This window comes from Dermochelys coriacea, chromosome 5, assembly GCF_009764565.3.
Source record: "Dermochelys coriacea isolate rDerCor1 chromosome 5, rDerCor1.pri.v4, whole genome shotgun sequence".
Lineage (NCBI taxonomy): Eukaryota > Metazoa > Chordata > Testudines > Dermochelyidae > Dermochelys > Dermochelys coriacea.
The window spans coordinates 49,751,625-49,772,923 of NC_050072.1; the positions used below are offsets into that span (position 1 = coordinate 49,751,625).

Here is a 21,299-nt window from a genome sequence, read left to right on the forward strand (position 1 = left end):
AGGTATTTGTGCACCTTAGTTGGGACAAAGTACTTACACTCTGCCCATTTGGAAATGGGGGGCAGAGAGGAGGGGGTTTGCCACAAGGCATTGGATAACTTCAATACCCCTTTGTGAAGGGAAAGGGCTACCCTAGCAGGGGCTGTGGAGGAGAGGACATCAAACAGGGAGTCCGCTTGCTCCTCCAACTCCTCCACCTGCAGGCCAAGATTGTACGCGACCCTCTTCAACAGCTCCTGGTGCACCTTAGCGTCATCCAGAAGAACCAGGTGAGGGACTCCATGATGGGCTCATCCGGTGACGAGGAGGAGGAGGCCGGTATCGTATGTTCCATGACACCCATTGGTGGTTCAGAAGGCTGTTCCCCTTGGTCCACATGGACTTGCTGGGTCTTATCCCCCGGGGCCTCAGGCACCAGATGGAGTTGGGTTGATGCCACAGGCCTATCCGAGGCTCCCAATGCCAAGTGGGCAGGCTGGAAGGTCTGGGTGAACCCCCACAGGTTCCAGGGGTACCATGGGCCCAGCCACTGGGCCTGGATTCGGTGCCAATGATGCAGGAGACACTGAGGGTCTGGGAGGCTGCTCTGCCAATGTGAAGCCTTACTCCGTGCCGGAGCTATATCCGGAGTGATTGCTGCCCCATGACCCGGACTCACAGTCGTGTCTAGAGGAGGACTGGTCCGAGCAGAATGTGGGCCTCCACGGGGACCAGCAGCGCTCGGCAGATCCATGAAGGGAGACTGGCAATCCATGCCTCACGCTTTGAGACCAGTACCAAGATGAGGAGCGGGACCTGGAGGTATTGCAGGCCTGATGCCAGGGGGATTTCCCTAAATATGGTGACACCTGTCTCCGGGATCGTCGGCAGGGCCCGTGGCTGCGGTCCTCCAATCATTCCCGGGATCTGTAATGGTGTTCTGGTGACGCGAAGGGCCAGTCCCGACATTCCTGCCGGGGAGCTGGTGCCTCCGAGGGTCTGCACCAGGTAACCGGCGAAGTCCGCCTTGAATCCCATTTCTGGTGCCCAAGGTCCGGTGACCGTAGAGGGCTCCAATGCATCCACCTCCCTAACTCCAAGGCATGACGGCTTCAAGTGGGTGAACAGTAGCGGGACATCCCCCGCGATGGGGAGTGGTACCGTTGAGGCAAGGGCGGACGGAAAGGTTGCCCAAGACAGGCTTACCCCTAGGTCTGGGCACTGCCAGAGCCGGTACAGGCGTTGATGACACTTGAAGCTGCTCAAGGCTCGCCTCTGTGTCCAGGCTTCCAGGCAAGGAACGGGGAGGGCTGCATTGCTCGGCGTGAGCTGAGGTCCGACTTCCAGACGGGGGAGATGAGCTGCCCGGTGCAGGTCATAGCTCAGCCCCAGCCCTGTCCTTCCCTTTGCAGGGAGTAGACTGTCCCCTACCAACTTTCTTTGACTTCTTGGCTGGAGCCATGAATGGGGTTCGGTGCCGGCTCGTCAATGGTGCTGGTGGGGCACTACGCACCGATGCTGCGGTGCTGGGTGCTGAGTCGGACCTTTGCTTTGGGGTCAAAGTGAGCGCCAACTCCATCAGGAGCACTTTGAGTCTAATCTCACGCTCTTTCTTGGTCCTAGGTTTAAAGGACTTGCAGATTCGACACTTACCACTTATGTGCCCTTCACCGAGGCACTATGCGGATCGCTCACAGACATGGGCCGTTTGCAGCGATGGTGGGGCTTAAAGTCTGGGGACCAGGGCATGCCCCATACCCTGCCTAAGTCCCCGATAGGACTAACAAAACTAACTACAGATAAGGGCTAACTAACTTGATTACTAACTATGTACAAGAACTCTAGTTCATACAAACGAAGCCTAAGCAATGCTAGTAAGAGTGGCAAACATTCCATGCACAGTCACTGGTGGCAAGAAGGAACTGAGGGCGGGGGAAGTCAGTAGTGCCCCTTATACCGCACCATGCAGGCACCACTCCAGAGGGCACCAGAGCCACTCACCTATGGATACTGTTGAGGGAAAAACTTCCAGCACCGGTGCATGTGGCAAGCGCACACACCTCATGTGGACATGAGCAAGTACTCGAAGAACATATACTTTAACATTGGAAATAATCTTAGTTTTCCATGTACAAATACATTTTTGCTCAGACAAGATTCCCAACACCAAAAAAACCCCAACATTACTATCAGTATAATTGGATAACAAAACCTAAAGATCATCTAACTTTTAAGAAACGTGCAAATAAAATATTTAAAATACTTATTAAAAATGTGGTTTATATACTTACAACAGCTGCAAATATATATTTTTGGTCTTTTTCTTGTAAAAACAGCAGCACATCAGTTAGAAGCAGAGCTAAACTATCTTTTAAAAAAGAAAGTGGTTTTAATGAAAGACATCACAATCAATTTCTCCTTTTAACCTGAAGACAAATCCTGATCAATGAAGAATTCTTACAGTAAACTGAGTAAGAAATATCTGCATCTCATCACAATCTACCAAAAGCAATTTCAGGCTACCGTTTTACAGTTTGTGTGAACGACAGCACTTTTTGCTGCCACCTTTCTGCAACAGAATGCTGGAGGACTTGATCAGTAAGTACTAACTTGGATGGAAAAAAGGGATGCTCACCAAATTGCCAGCACTTCTTCCTGAAGTGACATGTGTTCTTTGGAGAAATCGCATCCAAGGACAGACCCACCCTAATTTATTTTCTTCTTCTTGTTGATGTTTGTGAGGCTTGATATAATCATAGCACAAGGAAATATGGGTAAAAGCATTTGTGCATTTTTTTCTAATTTATAAGACAAACCACGAATAGATGGCTTTTAATGGAATGTTATTGACAGCAAAAAAGAAAACTGTGTATGATAAAACACTGAAGACCAAATTCTGCAATTAGATGTACATATGTGGCTCCAGTTGAATTTGGTCCTGAGTTTTCCTCTCAAATGAAGGTGTTGCAAGCGCAGGTGAGTGTGATTTTGACACCAGGTGCCATAATCAGATGTGAAGTACTGGGTGGTGTAAATTTACATGTCAGCATGACGTGAGACAGTGTGAGTGCATGATATGGGTGCAGAGGGGCAGGTTTGCAGCAAGAAATGCAAATAGCAGCATAGTGCAAGAATCTTGTGTGATTGGTTATGTCATGTCTGAATTTGGCTCCATGCCTAGGTGTGTTGTGCATCACATACAAACCACAACACCTTCCAGAATTACCGTGTCAGCGATTAGCAGCATTTCTTGTTCCTTTATGGTACCTTAAATTCCACTATCCCACAAACTCACACTTGTGAACTATTGTTACAAGTTATTTTATCTTTTTAACCCAAATGTTACATTATTTTGTACATTATTTGCAAATAAAAAGCTATGGAATTTCTTTGCAAAGATATGGTACCTTTGAAACGTCCAGTAGCAGTTTTCCAATACACCAAACCTTCATGCAAAAGTGTCCTCTCTTTCTTTTTCAGGTCCTGCTTCCTGAAAACATGGCCATTTTTCAGTTTGGTATAAGTTTTGTTTTCAATTTTATTGAGAATCTCCAGCAATTTTTGCCTTTTCTCATATTCGTTGACTTTCAAGTCTACTGCTGCAATCATGTCCTTAATCAGGCAATGGGCTTTGCATAAGTCTTTATGCTCTTCTGTTCCTTCTGAATGAAACAAACAACAGACAACATTACAGTATTCACCCTATTCAAGAGATGATATTTTTTTCTGATTTTATATGATCTGATCAACACAGTTTAAGACTTAAATCAACTGATATGTTGTAAATAGACTTGGGAAATTAATTTCCAATAAGTAATTTATATGAAAAATATTAACTTTTTTGTGTTTGTGAAATGTCCCTGAGCAGTTTGTAATTATCTCAGATTTATTCAATAGTTAAAATTACTTGCCAAATAGTTTCTGCAAATAATTCATGTACTGTTGATCCTTTATAAGCAATTAACTTGCAGTATTCAAGATGTAAAATTTAGATTATACACATAGATCACATGGCAAGTTGTGTCTCGTGACTAGATGAAAATAACTTAGAATCTGGTTTATAACATGTATAGTTGCAATTCTCCATTTTTGCAAATATGCCTGTCAGATTATTGATCACTAGAATATTCAAAGAAGACACAGAGAGAATTGAAGCAACTTTGTATGACTATTAACAGAAAACATTTTGTACTATTTTATTTCCCAGCAGAAGTTATGAGACATTTCCTTGAATTCATTTAAAAAAGTTTTCCAGGCTTAGTCCCAAAAAAAGTTCCACAGCTGACATTCAAGATCTTCTGCTAAAACAATTAGACTCTTCAGACTTTTGAGGTTTATCTGAACCTGACCTCTGAAACTTTTAAAGTTTGCCCATTCTTAACAAATATATATGCCACACATACTGTTTGGGTGACATTTACCCTGTGTAGACAGCTCAAGTGGTACACACAGGCTTTGTTGGCTCTCAGCACAATTTCAAATTTCACGCTTTGGGACACTGTTGCATATATTATGCAAGAGATGTATTAAGGTTCCAGATCTGTCTCTGATATGAGGCAAGATTGAATCTATTACTCACCTTTTGAGTACTGCAGTATCCTTTCTACCAGAACTGGGTATTTTGTGATGCGCTGAGTGACAAGCAGAATGCATTCTGGGATTCCTCGACGTCGAGCCAAAAGATTGCTATTTCGCAGCTTTAAAAAATAATTACGCATATTTTATTGTAAGTAGGAAAGTTATATTAAAACATTAATTTACTAGCAAAAGCTTTAGCGCTACATGTGCTAAATAAATTGAAACTGAAAAAAAATGTTCAATTATCTGCACTATCCACAGTGAAATGTCAGATATCATCCTGATACTCCCAACTATTGAGTCTATAGCTACATTTCCAATTAATGCTGATAAAGTGCAAATTATTCACAAAACCAAGTTTTACACTCATTATCTGTGCTTCATTTGATATATAATCCTTTGTTTAGTGTGGAGGTCTTTCCTGTACAGTCAGAGGTGGTTTAGCTGGATGTCTGAAAGGTGTAATTGATGAGCTGGCTCATAACTGGAATGTGTGTGTATTATAGACTGATGTCCAAAGTTTTTTCTAATCTAAACAAAAATGGAATTTACCAACTCTCTGATTAAGCAGGACTCTCTGGTTTTTATAAGCTATTGCAATAGCTCTATTGAAGACCATGGATCTCAATCCAATTTCCCACTTTGCACCTACAATTATTTGTGCCCACAAGATTGCATGAATAAAATGGGAGGTTGCTTCCTAAACTCAGGTCCTGTGTTGTTTAAATCAGAGCTACAAATTATGAACATGTTTTCTGGCCACTTTGTTAACAGTCACATTTTTGTAAGCACTTACTTTAATAAAATTCTGGAACTTCTTGTTTTGTTGCAGCTCTTTAAAGAGATTAACAGCTTCTTTTTGATGACTACAAAATTCTCCATATATTTTCTTCATTTTATTGGCATTTTCTTCTGAAAACTGATGAAAATAATACAATTTTACTCAACAATACACCTAACTGTAAAGAGTATGTTTAAGGATTTTTGCATACTATTGATTGTAACTCCTATCAATGTTAATGAAAATAAACCACATACAGGATCCTGACACTGCATCCTATAAATCAATGGGAGTTGTAATCTGTACAAGGAATGTAGAATCAGGCCTATAGAGGCAGGAATATATATAGCAGATTGACTGTAAAAACAACTACTCACACAAGTAAGGAGAATTGGATGTGGTCCCATATATTTAATTTTAAACCTCAAACAAATCTCCTTAGCTCTGCTATTAATATTATCTTAGTTTAATAAAACAGAGAATTTTAGAAGTCTACTTGTTTTAACCATTATTTGTGCTGTCACTTTCAAGTACATTGTGCAGTGTTGTTGTAGTCATGTTGGTCCCAGGATATGAGAGACACAAGGGTGATGTAATATCTTCTATTGTACCAACTTCTGTTGGTGAGAGATACAAGCTTTCAAGCTTACACAGAGCTCTTCTTTAGGTCTGGGAAACGTACACAGAGCATCACAACTGAATACAAGGTGGAACAGACTGTTTAGCATAAGTAGTTAGCACATATTTCAAGGGACATTCAAGGTGAAGTGGCCCGTTATCATCTTTCCAGTCATAGGGGTGCTGGGGATGGGTAGAGTTAAGTGGGTTATGGATAGTTGTAATAAGCCACAAATCCAGTGTGTCTATTCAGTCCATGATTTTGATATCTAGCAGAATTATGAATTTAAGCTCCCAGGTTCATCTTTTGCAGGTTTCCTCTGAGGATGAGGACTGAGAGATCAGCCATAGAGTGATCATTTTGTGAAAACGTTCACCCACAGGTGATATAGTGTTTGGCTTTTATCATTTTTCTGTGTGAATTCATTCAAGAGTGCACTGATCATCTGGTTTCATCCACATAGTTATTAGACCATTTAGTCCACCGATGAGGTACGCCACATGTTGTGATAGGCATGTTGTGATAGGACCCATGAATCTTGGACAGTGTGTTGATCGTTATAGTGTTGGAGATATGTCTGCAGGTTTTGCATCTGTTATTCTGGCTAGGTCAGGTGCCACTTTGAGTTGGTGAGTCCTGGTTTGTGTGGATTTTGCTTCTAATTACATGCTTGGTGAGGTTGGGGGGTTGTTTGAAGGCCAGAAGAGGAGGTTGAAGAACGGTTTCTTTCAGAATGCGGTCCCCACCAAGTATGGAGCGTAACTGTTTGAAGTTAACCCATATGGCATAGGGGCTGGAAGAAGGGGTGCTGCACTTGACTTAAAGCTGTTTCCATCATAGACAGGGTTTATAGTTTGGTTCAAGAGCTCTCAGCACCTGCTCTATAGAAATTGTTCCAGCACTGTGTCATATGGGTTCCACTGTGGGGAGCTAGGTGACAGCTAGAGATGTGAGCTCGGTACAGGGCTTATTCTATACTGAAGCAGGTTCTCTCAGGGTATTTGGGTGGCCCATTCCATGATGCTACTTACTTCCCCAGTGAATTGTCCTTGTTTGGTGAAGGTGCTTTTAAATGTGTTACGGTATATATCCCAGACTGTCTCCTCAGAGCATATTCTATGATATCTGCGTGCCAGGCTGTAGATAACAGGATTTCTTGGTATGTTTAGGGTGGTTACTGGATCTGTGAAGACAGGTGTGGTGATCCATGGGTTTCTTGTAAAAAGCTATCTGTAGTGTTCAATTGTTGAAGCTGATCATAATATCCAGGAAGTTGATGCTAACTGGGGAGTGTTCTAGAGAGAGTTTAATGGAAGGGTGGTGGGTGTTGAAGTTGCAGTGGAAATCTATGAGGGAGTTTAGGTCATCTAGCCAGAGGATGGAAATATCATTGATGTAGCTCAGGTATATCATTGGTTCTGTGGTGCATTTGTCCAGAAATTCTTCAAGGTGGTCCATGAAGAGGTTGTCAGATTGTTAGATACTTGCTAGATACTAAAAATCAGGGACTGAATAAAGACAGTGTTGTAATGAGCCAAAAATCTACTCTATAACTCATTTATTTCCCCCCCTCCCACCCTGCCACCTTTTTCCCCTCTTTCCCTGTTATGACTGGAGAGGTGCTAATGGTTCACTTCACCTTGAATGATCCTTTAAAATATGCATTATGCTAAACAATCTATTCCACCTTGTATTTAGATGCGATACTGTGAGTACATTTCCCAGACTTGGAGAAGAACTCTGTGTAAGCTTGAAAGCTTGTCTCTCTCACCAATAGAACTTGGTCTAATAAAAGATATTATTTCACCCACTTTCAAGTACAGGTCAACACATGCAGCAGTAGCACAAGCTGCCCCATATACCCTTGCCAACATACATCAACACAGTTCTGGAAGACCCTCTTCAAGAGATGAGAGGATAATTCATTCTTTCAATCCTTTGCCTCTCTAACAGCTGTGTCAACTAGTGTCAGTTTCGGTGGTAGATTAAGTGATGGGAGCAACTGTCCACTATGAACTTGACTCAGACCATCAATACTCAAATAGGTTATGAAAACCGTCCTCAGTGTTTTTTTCTACCACGTTATCAATAATTTTCTCACACTAGAAGAATTTGAAGCAATAACCAAGAGATGAAAATCTTTGCATCCTATTAACCAATCCTAAGAGATCTAGTTATCTCCGTTCCCCACAAAAATGTTGAACTCAACAAATACCTTTTTTTGGTCTTGAATATGTGAAGATTTAATTTTGCTGATAGCTTTACCTGCTGCACAAGGATGTCTCCAATTTTGGTGATTACAAAATTTCTCTCATTTCTCCCCTCACATGATTCCTGTCTTCTCTCCTTCATAGTGCAGAAGAATTGCCTATGAATCTCTAGCAGTTCATCTAAGCAAGGAAATATTTTGTCTACAGTGCTGTGATCTAGTTGCAATTCTTCTTTCATTCCTTTCCTGAATATTTCAGACATAATGAAGAGGGTGTGGATGTGATGTACTTCTGTTTGCATCAGCTCTGTAGTTCAAAGGAAGATGGTGCAGTGTAATAATCCAACTAGACATTTTCCCTCCCATTATCTGACATGCATCACATAGTTTTACATTCAAATATATGGGCATAAATATGATTTCTTCCATGATAAGCATTAAAACTAATAAAACAGCCCTAGCTATGGTTGCCTGTGCTCTCGAATCAGCGCAGGTCCTCTTTTACACTTTCTGCCCCATGGCAAAAATTTTGGGTCTGAAGGAGGCAGATAACGAAGAGGACAATGCAGGCGTTTCCATGCAGGAACACATGCAAAGAGCAGAATACCATTTTCACACACGCAGGTGTCTCTATGCAGCTACTCTGCAAAAAGCTCCTCTGGCTCCCTCTACTGCACTATGCTAACCAATACAGCATCACAGCCCAAGTCAGCAGAGCCACAGCCAGAAATATTGAAATCCGATTCTTGCCTGAACCGATTCTTGTTAAATTTTTCACCATAGTCTGACTTTAACATCAAAAAGTTAGAACTTACTGATATGCTGCACTAATGCAAAGCGTGTCAACTCAAACATGGAAACTCCCAACCTCTACAATATTAACAACTTATATTAAACTTAAATCTCTCAAGTCCTAGTAGTAAACATTAGGAATCATATGTAACTGAATACCAAGATTCTTTACATTAGTCTGCTTTACATTAGTCTGTATTTGCACACTAATACACAGGCATCCAGATCCTTAAGTCATTACTCTTTCAGTGAATCTGAAGTCCCTGGAAGATTACTTGAGTAAGAACTGAATAAAACCTTGGGTAAGGATCTCCAAACTGGCCCCAGAATGTTTTTTAAAAAAATATCAATTTTCTGCAAAGAATATTATTATTTTCAGTTCATCTACAAGTCTGAACGTTGATCTTCGATATTTTATTCTTACAGATACCTACTAGCTTTCTCTTTCAAAGCACTTTTTATTAAAGATTTATTTAAATACTGAACATTTAAGCATTTTAGGAACTTTATTTTGACTTCTGAAGAATAAAAGGTAAGTAAACAAGAGAACAGAGGAAATAATTTTCAATGAGTCAGGTAAGGAATTCATGTCACTTTTTTCCCCCACAAACTGTCAGGGAAAAGTTGTGAACTTCTCAAATGTATTATTTACTCAAAATTATTTGTAACTGTCTTTAGCAAATAATTCTTTGGTGTGCAGCTCATCCGTGAACAATTCACCACAATTATTTGTATTTCATGTTGTGTTGGTTAGTTACACAAGTCATATGGGTATAATTTCTGTTCCCTGACTGGATAATTTACATATCTATCAAACAGTGCAAATTGTGAATTTTACAATCGAGTATACAATTCAAAATTTGCTTTTCATTACTATTCCAACATTTGAGTTTAAAATTCACTTCTCAGGAATATACATGCTAGTAAAGTTTGAGTACTCAAGTGTTCACAGAAGGTGGACATGGATGCGTCAAGAATACCGTTTAATTGAAATTAACTTTCAAATCCAAATGAATATTTTTAGGCAATTGTCTTCAATATTCTGTTAGCTCTTCATTATTATACATCGCATTATTATTTGTGACAACATATTATTTAAATATTCTTCATTATTCATATTCAAATCTAAGCACTGAGCATTTTCTTCCAGTTATATGACTTGTGTATCCTACCTCATTGCCTGTGCCAAGTTATTTTCAACTTTTTAAAAATAATTAAAACACTGACCAAAAATTACATCCTGCCTTTTGATAACATCCTTTTCTTGCTTGCTACAAAATGCTGGATCCACAACAAGTCTCCAAGATTCTGCCTCAAACTCCTGTGCCTCTGTGCTGAGGTCAGTCCACAGGGAAGCATCCACATCATCTATGACAAAATAAAAACCTTTCAAACACTGGTCGCACAAACAGGTTGGCAGTATCACAGCAAGGGAAGATCCTCATGTGCATGCATGTTTATTCATGCAGTGAGTATATTGCTGAACTGAGGTAAACCTTAATTAAAGATTCTAACCAGTACTGAGAAAAGATTAAAATGAAAAGACAAAGCCTGCCAGTGATGAGAGCATCACTATCTTACACGTTAAAATGTAAACAGAACAGAGTGGAGGCAAGCAGAGGTTTGGGGATCAGAGGGAATATTATTTTCAGGATTGGATCCATTGTTTGAAATACCCCCTCAGAAGTGCCCTCTAATTTATGCGTGCCCAACTTGAGAATCCTTGTGCTGGATTTTCTCTCTATGAATGCCCTTCAGCTCTGGAATTCACACCCCCAACCCCTTTTCTGAAATGGCCCATATCTGTTGGCTTTCCAGACATGAATGATGGGTGGAGGAGGGAAGTTGGGAGGTGGGATTTTGTGTTGTGGGAGAAATATGAGTGATGGGTGATACTGTTTGTAATAAGAAAAGGAGTACTTGTGGCACCTTAGAGACTAACAAATTTATTTGAGCATAAGCTTTCGTGAGCTACAGCTCACTTCATCAGATGCATCTAAGGTACCACAAGTACTCCTTTTCTTTTTGCGAATACAGACTAACACAGCTGCTACTCTGAAAACTGTTTGTAATGTGTGTGCTGAGTGAGAGCAGGAGAGGGCTGGCTATCTGAGTGCCAGAAAGAAATATGAGGCTATTTTGGTTTTGTCATCTCTTTTATATTATATTTTTTAATTAGTGGCAAGGATGTTGAAAGCCCAGGATAAAAGTTTTTACCTGTTAATTTTTGATAATGACAACAAATTAAAAAAACACTTAAAATTAGCAGAGTTCATCACTAATTTATACCCACTTGCAAGGTATTATGGGTCAAATTTTAAATCTCATATCTGATGGTGTCATTTTAATTGTGGTCAGAATCATAATTAAGTTACTACACACACATTTTCTTTTGATACAGGAAGTAGTATTCTTATCACTAATCACTAATTAATGATTCTATTTTGCAGCATAGGTTACAACATGTAGATTTCTGTTTACTTCTCACCTTCCATTACAAAAGAATCCATTGACGGAAGGGTCCCCATAGATTGTAACAGCGTTTCAGAGTGTGAGCTGGACATCCAGCTGCTACCATCAGTGTCTTGGTCAGAAGATGGCATAGATCTTCTGCAATGAAAAAAAAAAAAGCATTTAAATTGTAGCAACTCACTTAGGAATGCTGAATAATCTAGTTAGTGTATTGTGCTGGTAGGTGCCTTCTACCTTTCAAAACTGGCGCTTGGAACACTTTTGGATAAAGAGTGAGGTTGCTGTGAGACTTCTTTCCTTACAGAAGAAAGTCCAATGGGTATTGAGGAAGATGGGTGCATTGAGGAGAACATGGGCTGAGGAATATCTCTAAATGATGAATCTGTGAAGTGAAATATATGTGTAAGTCTTATAGAAAACCTCATATGTTATTGCCTCCTATGATTATAGCATGAAATACTACACAATTCTCTTATATTTTGTAGATTAATACATGCCACTGGGAGTATTCTCTTATGGTGCAAGAGCACTGTGCTCTTTCCTGAGTTGGATAGAAAAACAAGCCACAAGGTGAAGCTGAGTGACTTTGGTGCCCACGCTGTCAATTAGAGAACAAATTTAAGCCATGGACACGCTTACATCACACCCATACCTATACTCACACATGGCTAAGCCATGTACATTGGGGGTACATGACGGGGAGGATTTTCAAAAGCACTCAACACTGGCTTACCTCTGCTCTCACTGCTATTAGTGGTAAAACTTCCATCGTCCAGCTATGCAGGAGGAAGGACAGGAGAAATGGGATGTGATTTAATTAGGCCACAACTTTGTTCTTAAATGTCTTGGTGGACTGGCAGATAAAACTGTGCAGTGCACGTAATTCCATAATCATTTACACATACTTGGTGTGGTGGGGTGCTGCTGTCAACCCTCCCCCTTCACCCATCCTGGTCCCCATCCAAATGAGGTTGGAGGGGGGTATAAAGGAGTGGTGGATTGACTCCTTGCTGTACCAGTCATAGGAGCCCCAACCCTGCCCCCGTTTCTGCTCCTTTAAAGAATACCTCCTTTAAATTCTTTACCAATCCATTTTGTCTGATCACTGTATCCCTTCCCTACAGAGTATTGCACTGGACATCTGTCCCAGGCATACATAAGGAATTGTGACATCACAACCTAACCCCCAATTAATTTATGTCCAAACTAAGCCCCCAAATCACTGTGGAGAAGGTGAATAAAACCCCACCCCACCTTGGCCAATCTGGCAGAGAGAGAGAACATTCCTTCCCAGCTGCCAGAGAAAGGAGCGACTAGTGTAATGCCCACCATCACTCATGATAAAACCTGGTATTTATCTACATCCAGGGGTGGGAGGGCGAGTGCTGCTCTGCCTGATTGAGGTAAAAGAGGGCTTTTCCTGCACTGGCACGGAGCTAAATAGTCCCCACCCCCTTTCCAGTCACCTGGTGCGGGGGGGAAATGGATCAACAGCCCCATGCTAACCGGATATGAAGCTGCCACAGCAAGACACACTCTGACTCTCTAGCCCTTAAGAAGCACACACCTTTTCCAACCAGACAAACCACCGTCGCCACTGCTTAATATGCAGTGAAGTCATTAACTTCAATGGGAGAAGAGTTAGACCAATTATGAGTGCTTTCGAAAATCCTACCCTATATGTATTCTATACTAGCAAATGCACTTGTTTTCCAGCAGATATGGGAGTCACATGGAAAAATGCTCACACACATACAAAATTGTGAAGAACAAAATTATCCTATTATTTTATTATTCAAGCAATGTACTAAACTTTAAAATGATAGATTTATGCCTATTAGCTTGTTTGCTTACTATAATACTTACTTGTTAGGACAGCTTGTGGTCTGGTCTTAATATGGTATCTCTCTTGGAATTTCTGGTAAAGAAAAATTTCATCTTATTAAAATGAAATAACCGATGATTACACACTGAATAGTCAGTAATCTACTTTCATATAATCATCTGGAAGAGCCCTCAAGTAAACTGCATTATGATACTGAATTATGATCCTGAATTTCTGATGCTGACAAACAAACCTAAGTAAAAGGATAATGAATTTCAGCCACATTATAATACAAAATTAATTCAATTTATTTTCTTTCAAATTACTGTGTTGTTATGGAATTATTCTTTTGCAACATGCATATGATTTGTGAGGGCTTAAAGAAAACAATTACACTTGTAGGGCTACACTTTTTAAATGAGTTTGAAGAGACCTGAGACAGGAAATTGACTCTAAGTCAGTCGGTCTGAGCCAGAATTTGTGTCCTCTGCTACATTGTACAAGGCTTATATGCTTAAACAAGTGTCGCATTTAAGGAGAGCAAGTAAGTAGTTTTTCCTCTCTTATCCTCTTGATGATTGGTTGGGGATATTGTCTCTTCCTGGTAAATGTCCACCAGTCCTAGTAGTTATAGTACCTGTTAGAGGCAGCTGATTTAGTATTATAATTTACGTTTTAGATCCTTTTTGTAAGTTTGCCCAGAGGCTATTCAATGGGTGTACATGATAAAACAAAATAAAATAAAATAAAAAATGCATGTTTTATAAGTGCAACCTTGGGCATGTTTACCCTGAAGATCTGTGCACTGCAACAGCTACTCCGATATAGCCACACTGGTGCAAATCCCTTGTTTATATGCACTGCAACAGTTTGAAAAGTGACTTGCCCTGGTGTGGCTGACTCCAGTGCAAATCACTTGTTAGTCCCTAAAAAACAGAAGCCCCCTTCAGTGAACAGTTTTGAAAACGTAGCCCTCATTTTAATTGGGGGTTACCTACTGAAGTATGTTGGTTGTTAGACTCCCGGGGGCTCTGCTATGCTTCAGCTCGGACCTTTTAAGTACACCTTAGAAATGCAAATCGAACTACAAATCCCAATTTATCCTGCAATGCTTCAAAGATATAAAGGAAGTGACCCTACCTGTTTTTACTCCTTTTATACAGTATTTGCTCAAGGACATTGCTTATTGCTATCGGTTGTGTCAGATGTTTATTTGGCATTCTCTCAGCCCTTTGTGTACAAACACTTGGGTGGATCATTTCTGCACTGTTTTCTTTCTCAGCTTCATTTTGTGGCATCTTATTTGTTTTAGTAACTAATTATTTCTAGATCTCCATATAACAAGTAAGTCAATCAACATGAACCTATTATGAAGCAGCCTACAAAGACAAGGTACTGTTCAAACACTTTGAATAAGCACAGCATATGCTAATCACCACAGAAGAAACTATGGAGATTGATTTAAAAAATAAGAGAGAGAATATACACAACAACATCGTAAGAACAGTAAGGAATAGAAAGTTACCTTTGTACATGCAGGAGCACAATCCTTACAATTTTTATGCACAATTGCATTGCAATCTGAAAGGAAAAACAGATCTCAATGCCTGAAATTGAAAGGGGTCGAACATTGTAGTGCACTTTATTCTGGGACTTCATCATTTTTCTTCCTTCAGACCCACATACTAAAAAGCCACAAATACGGCTTTAACTTTTCTCTTAGCTTTCTCCAGGGCTGTTTCAGGAATCAACTAGCAGGAGTCTCTTGTGAAACAAGTGGCCATCACCTTTGTCCCCTCTCCCTGAGGCCTGGGGACCCTGGCTGAGTAGGTAGAGAAGTATGTATTTTCAAATCCAGATACTGTCGCTCTTGAAATGGAATATTAAACAAGTATCTTTCAGCAGATTTTCAAAAGTTACATAAAAGCTGCATAAAAGTCAGTAGCTACTTACAAGAGCACTGCAATGACTCTTTCCCTAAGAGGGCTTTGTCGCATGCCATACATGGGATACTGCCTGAGAAGTTCCCAGTTATAAACTGATGTCTGTTCAGTTTGTCTTTGGCATCCTTATTCTTTGTCTTCAGATCCAACAGACCAGGCAAAAGGAGAGAGATTAAAACAGATAAATAACCACCATAATATTATAAATTTAAAACATTCTTCTCTTAAGAGAAAATGGATTTTAAAACATTTATCTCCTTTCTCTGGTAGCCCCTGAGACAGTGGGGATTTGTGCCTCCATTAACCTAATCTGATATACAAATACATGCACCTGTAATTAAAAGGTAGGTTTTAAAATTAGTTTTTACAACTCGGTTTTTGATCTTCAAAGGGACATTACTAGGTTAAAAATCATCTATTTTTGAAATAAACAAGTTTCCTTTCCTGTGTTACTAATAGCATCTTATTGCTAAATTGTACAACACTGAGTCATATTGGGAGCACTTACTCACATGAGCAGTCCGGCAGTTAACATTAATAGAATTACTACGTGAGTAAGTGCTCACCAGAATGGACATATGTTGCATAATCTAGACTTTAGAGTATTAAAAATGAAACACGGAAAGTATCAGATTTACTTTTCACAATTAATTTTGTGTTTACATTTAGCACTTTCTTTGGGCCCTGATTCTAAAACTCACATATGCTCAGCAGCACTTACTGATGCATTAAGTTCAAATAGGACTACTCAACTGAATAAATGCTACAGAATCAAGCCCTTATTGTGGATAATAAGAAAAATAGACATATACTTTCTAATATTTCTATTTTTGTATATCATGTAAGAAAACTTTTTCCAAATATACTGCAGACATTTAAACTTGGGCTAAATCAAGACACGAGATAAGTAATAATAATTAAAAAGTGGCAAGGGAATTCAGTTCTGTGAAAACAAGGTTACTTTAAAAAATGAACGATATTGTTTGTCTATACAAGGACACTGTCAACATATTTGTCATAAGTTTTAAATTTAAAATGTCTTATAAATACAGTTTAAATAATTGCAAAAATCAGCCACTTATCTTTACTTAACAGGCGAGACAGATCTGATCCCAAGCTATAATGCATTTCAGTTATGCTAACAAGCACCTGGTTATATGTAGGTCTGGAATTACCTTGCACTTATTTCGAGTACTAGTCATTCTGTTCATCAAGAAGCTGAAAGTACGGCTCACTTTATATTTTTCCGACTCGGATTTTGTAGGTATAATATACTTATCCCATTCCTCTTCCTGAATCCTAAAATGTAAATCAGTGAATACAGTTCATTACACTGGACATAACATCTTAAAACGGAGCAGCACCTGGCTGATATTCTGCTTCAGCTGCTTTTAATAATCCCAGGATGTAATCAGGTTTAAACCATAATTATTTAAGAAGTCAACATCAAACCAAAAAGTTACATTAGTCCCTGCATAATACTAATTATGAACACATGCATGGGTACTGTACATAATGTGAACTATACTGCAAGTCTGCCATAATTATACTGTTATCAAACCCCTCAGCATGCATATTCCCTTATTTTGCATGTTCCTTTGGGTAGCTCCCACATTAATTCCTTTTCCTAACTCCTATGTCTGAGCTCAGTCAGCTGTGAAATAAGAAGCTGGGGCTGCAACAGCCAGGGATTCTTCTGCATGAACACCAGCCTCATTCAGCACAGCTCTATTGAATTTTAGCACATGCTCTATTGAATACTGGTGGCCTGCTGAATTGGTCATAGATGTGTGTTATTTCCCTCCTTCTCTCCCTAGATGGCACTGGAGCACAGGCGTCTCTCAGCCAGCCTACAAAGTCACGATGCAGTCCTGACTTGGGGATCAGATGGCGCACAAGTCACAGCAATGGGACCTGCTGGGAGTGTCACTGCCAGACTAAAGGAAAGATGGGATTTGGATTCCTGCACTTCACATAGAATGGGATGGTTCCCTGGTATCCAGCCACACAAATCCAGAACATGCAACTGATTTTTATTTGCAATAAATAAATGTAAAAGGAAATGTCAATAAAAGTTGCAAAATGAAGAACTCAAAAGTCAAGAGGTGCCAGTTAAGGTTGCCCATGACCTGTAACTCTGCTCCCCTGTATGTGTTCATTATAATACTGTCTTTACTAACATGAACACTTTGGTTTTTCTGGACAGTTTTTTAAGGTGCACAGTAAATGAACTGGAAACCCTCTCTTCATTCAGCATGCATCTCGTACATAAACAGCTCTCTCATGGTGTCCATTTGTCTAGCATACAAAATAATGTGTAGAGTAACAGTAGATGCAGCACACCTACATTTAACAGTTTTAGGGAAAAATGCATGACATTATATTCAACAAACAGTAAGTGGTTACAGAAGTAAGGACTGCACAAACGGAGAGAGTAAAGGTTGTGTATGCCAAATGGACTTAAGAAATGCCAAATTTTAAAGCTGCACAGTCAGACCAAATGTGTTGCAAATATAACATTTTTATAAACTATATCCAACTCTCACACTAGTATGGAGTATAACAGTAACTTAGAGAAGCATTTTGAATTCCATTAGTAAAAGGCACCACAAGAGAACATGGTATATTGGTCAATTTGAGTCTGCTACTTTTGAGTTATGAGGATTATTACAAAGATTTTTGCTACTAGTGTTTAACAAGCAGCATTAACATGTAAATAATGGTAGATGGATAAAAATTACACTGCAGAAATTCATCTGTGGCAAGTGTCAATACCTTTTTTCCTTCAATTGCTCTGGCAAGCTGTATGCTCGTTGTTCTACAAAACACAAAAAGTTAATGAAAACTAACATGGTTATCTTGGGATATTTATTTGTTTGAAGCATATAACCTCCACCAGGATGTAAGCTCAGTCATTATATTCTAGCACGTTGGTTGGGGATTTAGAAAGCAAAAATTATTAGAAGCAGCATTGCCCGGGATAATACACATCGCTTATTAAACAGGTTGTATTTGACAGAGTTTGCCTGGATCTGGGTTAACATCAGAGAATGCCAGTCTTTGCAAACTGATGGATTGCTTTTAAGAAGTAAAGAAAATTAATATTGATCTTTTTCTGAGCAACCCGGTTTTTTGAATGGTTCAATCTTTCATTTTGCTTTTTAGCTATTCTGTTGTAAAGCGCATACATGATTCTTTTCTATTATTTCCGAGACCAGACGTTATTTAGCTTTGTAGAGATTATCTGCAAACATATGCCTAACTTTAAGTACATACGTAGCCCCAACAACTTAAATGGGACTATTCCCATGTTTAAAGTTAGGCCCATGCTCAAGTACCTTGTTGAATAAGGGCCCATATGAGAAAATACCCGGCAGTTCAGCAAGTAAGATAGTATATTTTATCATGTACGTACTGAGAATCAAATCACATTTCAGTTAGTTGCCAGACCAAAGATGTGCAACAGGATGCTCTTCTGAAGAAATAAAGGCCATGTTCCCACAGAAAAATGAAGATAGCTTCATGCAAAATAGCACCATTGGGTTGCCATTGCAGTACTTACTACAGGGATGGAGCAGAGACACTGATTTAGAGAGTGAAATAGCCTGGAGAAGGGATCGACCATTGTTCATGAACACACCATCTACACAGCAGGGACAAATTCTTTACAGTTACATACTAGAAATATCCTCCTTTAAACACATATGTAGCCATTTTATTTCAATATGTATAAAAAAGCTTTGGTTATTGCTACAGCAGTAGGCAGTGCATTTCCTACTTCTAGATTGCACCTCATAATGCAAGAATGAAACTCTCTTATTATGGGCTAATCCTTTTAGACTCAAAAATGCAAATCAGCAAACTCAGATTGGATTTTAATTTACAAGATCAGATTTTCTACCCTCATTTATGGCCAAATCCTAAACAAGACATCGAAGTGGTGGAGCCGTGGGAGTTCCCAGCTGCCGAGAAGTTGCACCTGAAAATCTCTGCTTCTCCTGCTTGCTGCAGAGTAGTTCCATGTAGCGGCACTGTCCATGCCAACATGTTGCAGTGTGGGGGTGAGAGGCTGAGACAGAAGCAATGGGGCAGGAGGGCCAGCAATGTGCTCAGCAGATCCCTGATGACTAAGGCTCAGATTTTGTCAGGGATATTTTTAGTAAAAACAACAGACAGGTCATGAGCAGTAAACAAAAATTCAGGGAAGCCTGTAACCTGTCTGCTGCCAGGTTCCCCGTCCTCCCTCGCTGGCCGCCGGAGCTGGGCTTCTGGGGCAGGGGTGTGTTACCCATGCCATGGCTGGGCAGCTGCTGGGAGCCCAGCTACCCATGGGGAGTTGAAGCTCTGGGGTTCCCCTGCTGCCCAGCAGCTAGGAGCTGCTGGGAGCCTCCACCAGCAATGGCTGAGAGCTGCAGGGCTGCCTGCTGATGGCCCTAGGTCAGAAAAAGTCACGGAGGTCTCTGGAAGTCACAGATTGCGTGACTTCAATGATCTCGGTGACATAATCGTAGCCCTACTTATGACACAAATGCATTGGCCAAATCGCCCCATGCTTGGAGAACACAGTGACTACAGACACTTCCGCAGCCTTGATGGGCTACAAAGTGATTATTTGTGTCCCATAGCTTGGGAAGAAGGATGATTCTAGCTCTCCCAAGCCCCATGTAAACTCCTATTAGTTTACTCTGACTTTATATAGGAGGTAAGGGTTTAGGACTGATTAGGGCAAAGCTCTAAACCATGTGCTTAACTTTATGCAGGTGCTTCAGTCCCATTAACATTACCAGGAATTAAACACATGCTTAAGTGATTTGCTGAATTGAGGGCTTTAGATCTTATGGGACACGCACCCTTGTTCCTCATCTGCTTTTTTAGACTTCTCAGCTAATCTGCAGGATGAAAAGTTGTTAAAAATAAAGTTACATTAAAAAAAAACCAACAACAATACTTGTAAACATCCCAGTGTTGCAGACAGTGCACAAAAAAAGAGTTCTGAGCAGAAACAAAGCTTTATTGTGGACTTGAGGGACAAAAACCAATGAATTTGAAAAAATGTTCACCTACATTTTAACCAAAATTATTGCTGCTGTTTTTTGCATTCTGCTACTAAGCATCATGTGAAAAATGCCCCAACCCTGCAAAGGTTTAAACACGTGTTTAACTTTGAAATCAATGGTACAGCAAGTTAAGCCTGCACGTGAGTCTTCCCAGGATACAGGCCTAAATAAAATAATGAAACTTCTGGAGCTGATTCAGGTTAGCACTTAAGCACACACCTCACTTTAAGCACACACTTAAAGTTATGCTTAAGTGCTGTCTTGAATAAGGATGCTTTTCCTAAATGATGCAGCACTTATTAGAAAAAAAAAATACACAGTCAATTTCCAACCCATCTTTTCTCATGTTTATAGCTGTAAGTATGAATTTTCCTTTTGGAAGAAACTCAGGTTTGTTCTTATCCCAAAGTAATTTTAAAAAAACACAGAAAATGGATTCTATTGAAAATTAACTGATGTTCAGAGATGTGATCATGAATAAGATTGAGTACATATCTCATACTTTACATCATTCTATGGATTTCTAATGTAGCATGTTACATAGCTTTCTCCAAAGAAGGCCTGTGTTGTTTGCTAAGCTTAAAAACAAGCAAGCAAATAAAAATACCCTTAAAATTGAAGGCTGCTAGAAACAATTTTTAACATCTTGCAGGCAGCACATAAGAAGTCTATTATGTAACATGAGGCTATGCTGTAAGGCTCTTACAAGTTTTCCAAGGATGAGCAAACACCTACTAACTTCAATGGAAATCTGTCTGAGTTAGAACTGAATAGGAGCAGAGGAGCAGATTATCCCTACCATGGTAAAACATGCAGAACAGGAACAGAGGGAAGGCAGGTATGTGAGAATCCCCTCATAATGAATTCACACATCATCCCATGAAGAGGGTGGTGTTTGCTCCCCTGCCTTTGGAAAAGGCCACATCTTACATGCAGACCTCACAGATTCCCAAGAATCTGCAGGATGTGAGGACCTTCGGCCCAGAGGGCCTGTGCCTCTGCACCAAATTTGGCCTCTCCCTTGGCTCTCTGCTGGACTCTGGA

General features: G+C 40.0%; 1 protein-coding gene across 9 annotated transcripts in view; it reads right to left on the bottom strand.

The window, feature by feature from the left end:
• Positions 1 to 21,299, bottom strand: part of ARHGEF28 (Rho guanine nucleotide exchange factor 28) — a 207,629-nt gene that overhangs the window by 44,457 nt on the left and 141,873 nt on the right. For 7 of the 9 annotated variants that reach the window (XM_038403100.2, XM_038403099.2, XM_038403098.2 and 4 more), the window contains 13 exons: positions 17,974 to 18,016; positions 16,374 to 16,497; positions 15,209 to 15,335; positions 14,781 to 14,836; positions 13,297 to 13,348; positions 11,665 to 11,812; positions 11,447 to 11,568; positions 10,186 to 10,326; positions 8,223 to 8,473; positions 5,354 to 5,476; positions 4,559 to 4,676; positions 3,387 to 3,641; positions 2,271 to 2,347 (listed from right to left, as the gene is read on the bottom strand). In XM_038403100.2, coding sequence (XP_038259028.1) covers positions 2,271 to 2,347; positions 3,387 to 3,641; positions 4,559 to 4,676; positions 5,354 to 5,476; positions 8,223 to 8,473; positions 10,186 to 10,326; positions 11,447 to 11,568; positions 11,665 to 11,812; positions 13,297 to 13,348; positions 14,781 to 14,836; positions 15,209 to 15,335; positions 16,374 to 16,497; positions 17,974 to 18,016 — 1,637 coding nt within the window. Of the gene's footprint in view, positions 1 to 2,270; positions 2,348 to 3,386; positions 3,642 to 4,558; positions 4,677 to 5,353; positions 5,477 to 8,222; positions 8,474 to 10,185; positions 10,327 to 11,446; positions 11,569 to 11,664; positions 11,813 to 13,296; positions 13,349 to 14,780; positions 14,837 to 15,208; positions 15,336 to 16,373; positions 16,498 to 17,973; positions 18,017 to 18,760; positions 18,842 to 21,299 lie in introns of all 9 variants that reach the window. The other 2 variants (XM_043514682.1, XM_043514684.1) reach the window with 1 other exon arrangement.